General features: G+C 45.7%; 1 protein-coding gene across 1 annotated transcript in view; it reads left to right on the top strand.

Moving 5' to 3' along the window:
- The first annotated feature begins 2884 nt into the window (after nt 1-2884).
- Nucleotides 2885-8238, top strand: part of LOC104529679 (2-epi-5-epi-valiolone synthase) — a 7266-nt gene continuing 1912 nt past the window's right edge. The window contains exons 1-3 of the mRNA XM_029086508.1: nt 2885-3054; nt 5370-6003; nt 7550-7783. Coding sequence (XP_028942341.1) covers nt 2885-3054; nt 5370-6003; nt 7550-7783 — 1038 coding nt within the window. The remainder of the gene's footprint in view (nt 3055-5369; nt 6004-7549; nt 7784-8238) is intronic.

Here is an 8238-nt window from a genome sequence, read left to right as displayed (position 1 = left end):
CCCACCTGCCCCCACCCAGAGTACAGGCAGAGGGAGATCCAACAGCATCTGACATGAAAAAAGAGGGGGGGGGGGAAACCAAACCAGAAACAAAACCAAACCAACTTTCAATGTCTTCGCTTTACGTAAGGGTGATGTTCAACTCCTGACCTCAGGAAGCTGCTGGCTCTCAAGGAGATAATCAGAAATTTCATAACCTTCTGGTTACATAGCACAGACATGTGTCCCAGCTAAACCATCAGGTATGAGGCCAAAAAAGTCCCAGCACTTTGAACCGCATATTATCTACAAGTAGCCCATAGCTACAAGGTCACCCGCTGCCCCATGCAGCCAAACATCAGACCACCCGCTGCTCTCAGGTCTGGCTCAGAGGCCAGGTCTGCATGGGCTGGAGGAGGTTGTGTCACACGGGTACCAATGGTCCTGCACCCCCAGAAAGGGTCCTAAGAAAGTACTGGTTGGAGGAGACATCAGGAGAAACCACTGGGAACATCCAAGGTATCCAAAAGCCTAAGCTGGCCTGCAGCAGAGTTGGAGCAGAAAAGGCTGGTGAGGAATTAAAGCAAAGTAATTAAAGAGCATGTGATGGAGCTGAGGTCAGCTGGCCATCTCTTCTTCACACAGATGAAACGCAAACTGAAGTTAATGAGAAAACTGGGACAACTCCACGTTTCTGGATAACCAGAACGACGTCTTGCACTTTTGAGATGTATCACCCTGGGCTAGTTCAGGAAGGGCCAACTCAACGTACCTGCAAAGGGCAACGAGAGAGCCTGGGGCTGGGCAAAGGAGGTGCAGAGGCTGAGGGGGAGCAGGTCTCCACTACAAGGCTCTTGGCAGCCCCTCTGGAGGACAGTTGGTAGGAGAAGATGGTAGTCCTTGGCTATGGCAAGCAAACACAGGTTGGAAAGTCAATTTGTCAACTTCTAAAATGAACCAGAAGATATTTTAGTGCCCCAAGAATAGAATAGGGAAGTGAAAATGGAAAATAAGTAAATGCGCAGCACAAAAGAGTAAACCAAAGGTAAATAAGTCCCACTGCTCAGTGGATTTGTATTAATCAAAACAAATAAACAAGATGAAGAGGACAGATCTCCTTGCATACCTATGATTATTCCATCTTACGATTTCGTAAACAACAAACTGCATTAGACCTGCAGCCCCTGTGGAAAACAATCCAAATTGTGTTTGGATTAGGAGTTAAAATTTCAGATGAGTATTTGGTAAACAGGCTAAGAGCTTTAGTATGCCATCTAACCTGCCCCCCGCTGGCTTTGGAGGTGACTTTGGGCAAGTTGCTTCTCCTTCAGTGACTCTACTTTCCTCTTTCATTAAACAGGGAGTCTGTTCTCTTTGCAAAGTGCTTTGCCATCTGGAGATGAAGTCAGCAGTGAGAGGTAGATGTTAGCAGTCGCTTATTACCCTCCCCAGAGCAGGGCTACATGGCTTTAGAGTTTATTCTTGAAGCTTTTGTGCAAATTTGAGATAAACATAGGTTCCTAAGTGAGTTTGGCTACAATTAAGCCTTCAATGCAACAAGAGCTCGGTCTTGTCTGATGGGCTCTTGAAGAACCATTTTTTGCAGCCTCTGCTTTTACGCCCATTTTCGGTTTTCTTGATCTTTGTTTCAGAACAAGGACAGCTTTCAGAGACATGGCCAAGGAGAAAGCAAAGATGGGTTTGTACCTTCAGGCACTGCTGTTGAAATCAAAGGAAGATCTTCCCCCTGTGCTCAGCACACAGAGCTCTATGCCAAGGGAATGTTTGGTGTGGCAAGCTGAGCCTGGGGCCCTCCGACAGCCCCAGCTGGAAGATCATATGGGAAGGTGAATTTTGCATCCCTTGGTCATGGGGGAAGCAGGGAACCGGCTGCCACCACCAGCCCCCACCATGCCATTGCTTCATAGAGAGGGAGAATTCATCCCTCTGGCTGAGCACATCCCACAGGATCAACGTGCCTTTGGGTCAGGGAGTTGGGGTGACTCTGGGTACATGGGGGGGAATCTGGCATAGTCTTATTAAGATAAATAGGTAACAATTGCAGGAAAGCACAGGACCCAAAAGGTAGGGTCATCAAGGCTCATTGATACCATTGCCTGGACCACACTGCTGATCCTGAAACAACTCCACCAGAGGAAAACCTCAGCATCTCAGAGTTCCACAGGCAGTTGGGCAAATGAATCAAAACTCCACTCATCCCCCAAAAAGCCCTTCAGTGGAAAAAGTCACTCAGATTTTTTTTTTTAACCCACCATAAAAGCTAAAAAACAACAACAACAAAATCATTCTGTTCCTCAATACAAGAGAATCCTGGGAATGTGAGCTCAAAAGAGGTTTAATGAGCAAGTATCGATCCCATTCCCATGGTCCTGCTCCTATCTCACCCCATAAGAGCAAGTTAGAGCTGCAGTCAGATCAGAGGCTCTGCACAGCAAAGGAGGTTCCTGAACGTCATGGAGAATCACACAAATTGCCTTTCATAACTTCAAATTTGCTGTAGGGCATCATGCTGGAAGTTAATATATGCAATCCTATTGTACTTCTTAAGCATTATAAAACCAGCTGATTATACAACCCCATCCTGGTAGTTGCACGTGTCTTCAAATACTCCTACCACCCCTAACACACATCCTGGTACTCGCACATGTCTTCAAATGTTCCTACCACCCCTAACGTGCATCCTAGTACATGCACGTGTCTTCAAATGCTCCTACCACCCCTAACATGCATCCCAGATTAGATAATCTTAGTTTTGTAATTAGTCTCCCCCGTGGAGACAAGACCTCCCCTTCCAACATCTGATCATCTGGAGCCTTTAAAAAGCACCTCAAAAGCACCCAGGTACAGGAGATCTCTTGACAGAGAGACTTTATCTACTGGAAGCATGCCGGTGTCAGAAAAGGCCTTTGCTCCAGTGGCCCTGACCACCCTGCCCCAGGAGCCCCGACAGACAGATTTCCAGCTGGTGAGAGTCAAGAGCACTTGGTACCGGATCAAGAAAGGAGAAGCCCTTTCCGACTATGAGGACAAGATAACTCTCTCTGAAGCAAAAATGTAAGTATAGAAACCCATGTTGTTCCTTGGTGACTGCACTGGATGGCTCTGGCCGGCCCAACTTGCAATCCCAATGGTGGGATGTGCCTCAGAAAAACCATCTCGTGTGCTCTTGTGGCTTAAACCCACCCTTATGTGCACATCCTTGAAAAAATGGGCTTAAAAGGTGCAATATGGCAGCACAGGTATTTCCTGTTCTCCTTGGCATGACTTGGTTAAGTTACAGAGGGAATTTTATCAACAGCCTGAATTTTTGGTAGATGGGAAGTTTCTTTAAACTTCTGAAACGCTTACGCCAGGACTTCCGAATGCTGCACTTGGGCTTTTTTTTTCTCCCATATGTACAGGAAATCTTTGTGTGCAAAAGCTCATGCACAGGCATGGGAGAAGGATGTATTTATGGAGAGAGTTGCAGGTAAAGGAAATGCCTAGGTGGGAAAAATAAACACAGTGGGTTCCTGACAGGAGCAAAAAACCATAACACATCTCTCAAACTGTAGAAGTCACCTAATGCTGCTTCAGACAGGAGAGAGACAAATTTCCCCCAGGGATATATACGGCTCTTTGCTGATATTGCATCTCTCCAGTTAATTACCTTTTAATTACAGGGTGCTCCTTTTCACGAGTGCATGGAGCCCTGTTTGTGATGCAGATCTCCCTTAGCACAGCTATGTTTTGCATGCCAGAAGTTTTCTAGCATTTGTCCTACTCGGGATTTAATGCCCCAAGTCTAACCCTTTCCTCAGTCAGGTTGGAGGGTCCTTCACCAGCGCTGGCAGTGGGCAGGGGCATTGCTCAGGCAGAGCTGCAGCAAGTAGAACAGGGCTTTAGCAGACCCAAAGGCAGCCTGCTGGACCTCAGTCAATAGTGGATGAACCTCGGGCCCAGAGAACACCCCAAAAAAAATCCTCAGGTGACATATGCTTCACCAAGGGTATGTTCAGCCTCACATTCACTATTTTTGTACAGCAGAAGGGGTGCAATGGGTGCTAGATGTGCCAGCCAACACCCAAAGGTGATTCCACCACATTCAAAACCATCCTCTTAGAAGGGTCACATGCCAGAGACAGATGCACACGCACATAAAGCACAGCTATAAGGTATAAATTTGGTGCATTAAAATGTACACTACGATTTTTTTTTTTTTTTGTAAAATTGCATTTTAAAAGCCCAGAAGACATTTTTCTGGAAGGTATAAATCCTCACTGGTTTTTGGTAACACTTAAAAAGGTTACAGAAGTTAGGGACAGATTTAGAGGCAATTTGGTAAAGAAAGCAGAGAAGCATCTATTTAGAAGTCTAAGAGAAAGTTCAGGCATGTGGAAAGAAATTGGGCATGTATGGAAATCTGATTATCCAAGGAACCATCTGCTCATTTAAAAAACAAAACAAAGGTTCGTGGAAACTTTCAATTTTTACCCAACTGCAGCTCAAGAAGAGGTCTTATATAAAATACCTCTTGCAGTTTTGTTCTGTCTTAAAATAAATAAATAAATAAATAAATAAATAGTTTCCTGATTCCCAACAAACTAAAAAAGCCACTTTTTTTTCACCTGGCTCTCCCTCCCCAACAGGAGAAGCAATAACTGGGTTGCAGGGCTGTGTTCTTCACTGTTTTAGACAGATACTACATCAGCTTTGTAGGCTTCTATTTCCTTTCTAACTCCACTACGGAAACACTTACTGACTCTCAAATAATTACTTTTTAATTTTAACTACCTGGGAGCACTTCCTTTTTCATCATACCTGTTTTGAGGTAGAGACCCACTTTTTAATGAGACCCACTGTACAACTGGAGAACTGTAGAGACTCTATTTTGTACAGAGGTGTGTGTATGGGTGTGGCTGTGTGCAGACAGACAGGAAAAAATCAACTCAGATCACCCAGGTACAGTGGGCAGAGGATGCTTCCTTCAGAAATACTTAGGAAAATGTCATCAAACTCTTCCCCACTCTCTTTTAGGAAGCTGGGATGATTGGTCTGGGGCTTTCTGCTGTTTTATAGACAAATGAATGAATTGGAAGGAAAATTATTTGCTTCTCCAGCCCTTGTTGCTCTCTGTTTTATCATTATGATGTAGAAGTTCAGCCATTTGACTGTTATTTAAAACATGGGAGGGTTTCTCTGGTGCCAAAGCAATTGAGCCCTGACACCCAGGAGACACATCCCACCCTCACAGTCCCACACATTTGTGGTCCACAGGCAGGAGACCCCACATTCTCCATTCCCCAGCTAGATTCTTAAACTAGTTCAGATATGCAAAGTACAAAAGAGGAATATAATGATTTTAAACCATGTTTTCTGACCCTTGCCAGAGGTGAATGCGTCTCCGAAGCTGGGATTTCCTGGACAATTGAAGCTCCCATCTATTTTTGCTACAAAGTGGTAGAAACATACAATATTCTGGATCCTTCTAACACTACTCTGCTCTGGGGTCACATTACCGACCCCCAGCAACTAGAGCTAGCCACCAGCAGCAAAAGGAAGCTGAGGCGCTTTATTGTCATCGATGAAGTCGTTGATGAACTTTATGGCTCCAAAGTGAGAGAATACTTTGAAGAGAATAACGTTCAGCACAAAATCCTCGCCCTGCCTACCACTGAAGAAACAAAATCCATGGACCTGGTCTTGAAAATCTTGCAAGAAGTCCAGAAATTCAGCATCGACAGGCGAACTGAGCCAATCATCGCCATCGGAGGAGGCGTCTGCCTGGACATCGTAGGACTAGCTGCCTCGCTCTATAGAAGACGTACCCCTTACATTCGGGTCCCAACCACCCTCCTCTCATATGTTGACGCCAGTGTGGGGGCAAAGAACGGGGTGAATTTCCTGCAGTGTAAGAACAAGCTCGGGGGCTACACCCCCCCAGTAGCTAGTTTCCTGGATAGGTCCTTCATTCAGAGCGTTCCTCGGCGACACATCTCCAACGGCCTTGGTGAAATTTTAAAGGTAAGAACTTTTGCAACTGCAATTGTCAAAACTGAAATCATAGAATGGTTTGGGTTGGAAGGGACCTTTAAAGGTCACCTAGTCCAACCCCCCCTGCAGTGAGAAGGGACATTGTCAACCAGATCAGGTTGCTCAGAGCCCTGTCCAGCCTGACCTGGAATGTTTCCAGGGATGGGGCTTCTACCACCTCTCTGGGTAACCTGGGACAGGGCTTCACCACCCTCATTGTAAAAAAATTTCTTCCTTACACCTAGTCTAAATCTCTTTTCTTTTAGTTTAAAACCATTTCCTCTTGTCCTATGCAATAGGCACTACAGCAATGCTGGTAAGATGTCCTTCAGCATCCATGGCACTGTATAAACCACTCTATAGAAAAAAGGGAGGGCCATGAACGCTGCATGGGGACTTTTAACTCTCATTGAGCGTATATATATATATATATTTATAGCTGCTAGACTTGTTAGACTATCCCTTACACGCAGTGCCTAGTGCTAATCCACAGAGTAAACTCCAAAAGTCAAGGCCAGACATAGACACAGCACAACCAGGGAAGAAAGCATCTTCCCACTGAAGCTGATCCATAGCACTCTCAAATGAACTGCTGGCAGAGAATTCGAGGTTCATTATACTGGGGATTAATAATCTCCAAGATCATTTGCACCTGCCTCGTGGGGCACGTTGAGTGTGGTCAATCAATCTCCTGCGAGACAAATTCTACTTCTAAAATTACCTGGGAAGAGCACAGTAAATGGTTTTATGCCTGAAGAGCTTTGAAAACTTTTGATAAAGCCGAGTTCAAGCTACTGAACTGTGTTAGAGGTGAGTTCATCACCAGGATCATTTTTCAGTGCTTGCATAGTGGGAACCCCCAGGATATCTGGAGGTTTCTGGCAGGCACTGGGAAACCCGCAGGTCACCATTCCCCACCGCAGGAGGGGGCTAATCCCTGAATCAGAGGGTGAAAAAAATATGTACTTGTAATAATGAAACTGCTTCTGAACCCTCCTGTTGCCCACATTGCCATGCTTTCCCACCTTCCCTTGCCCAAAGAACAATTCCAAGGATGAGATGAGAGTTATCCCAGGGATGTCTACCATCCAGTCCCTGTCCTGGGGATGGCCATCATTCATCTGAGACAGTCTCATTTCCTGCCAGGCACACAAAGAGCCAAAGCTCATTACAAACTGTCAGCTGGGCGAACTGGAGCAGGTACCAAGCTCATAACATGGTCAGGGTTGTTCAGCAGCAAGAGAACTTGCTCACCAGTGCTCCCATCATCTCTCTCATTTTACCAGAGCCCCGCTGGGCATTTCCATTTCCATTTTCCTTTTGCACACACCTTCACTTACGATAGCTGATAGTATCTGTAGCACCACCAGCTAGCACTGGTGCAGAGGTAGAACTGGCCCGTGTACCAAGTGTGTAGGTATTTTTTTGTTGGTGCATAACATGATATTACAGTCTAGTCTATTGGAACACTCAAGTTTTCAAGATCACATCAAGGATCATATAATTATCTTTAATTACTTCTTCTGTTCTACCCTAGATGGCACTCATGAAACACAAAGGGCTGTTTGACCTGCTCAAGAGTCATGGGAAATACCTGCTGGACACCAAATTCCAGTCCTACAGTGGATCTGCAAACCATGGGGATGCTGCGCTGCAGACAACCAGGATTGCCATTGAAACCATGTTGGAAGAACTGGCTCCCAACCTCTGGGAGGATGATCTGGACAGACTGGTTGATTTTGGTCACCTTATAAGCCCAGAGCTGGAAATGGTGAGTGACAGACTTTATATTTCAACACCTGTTTTTAAAAAAAAATAAAAGTAAAAAGGTTTTCAGTCAGCAGCACGAAAACTTTGTGCAAAAGGAGAGGAACTAACACCCAGATTTGCACGTTACCTCAGGTCACCCAACACACCCACCCTGGTGCTGTTGGATAGAGACCCCTTTCCCTGCCCCATTGCCCCCACACCTCCACCCATTTCCTATTCAGACCCCAGGCCAGTTATTGCTTCTTACCAGGCATTTACCAAAGCACAAAGATGACCAGATTTCAGTGGAGCCAGTAGAAATTACCAACATGAGCTACAACAGTGCAAAGCCATGGAGACCAACCACAGCCTGTATTATGGGGGGGTGTGGTGGTTTGGGTGGATTCACCCTTTTGCTTGCAGCTTGCAGCCAAACACAGCCTGCTCTATCACCCTCCCCCCCTCACCCAGGGAGTA

Source organism: Antrostomus carolinensis, unplaced genomic scaffold, assembly GCF_000700745.2.
Source record: "Antrostomus carolinensis isolate BGI_N321 unplaced genomic scaffold, ASM70074v2 scaffold20178, whole genome shotgun sequence".
NCBI lineage: Eukaryota > Metazoa > Chordata > Aves > Caprimulgiformes > Caprimulgidae > Antrostomus > Antrostomus carolinensis.
The sequence above is the reverse complement of the archived record's forward strand: the minus strand, read 5'-3'. Positions and strand labels throughout refer to the sequence as shown.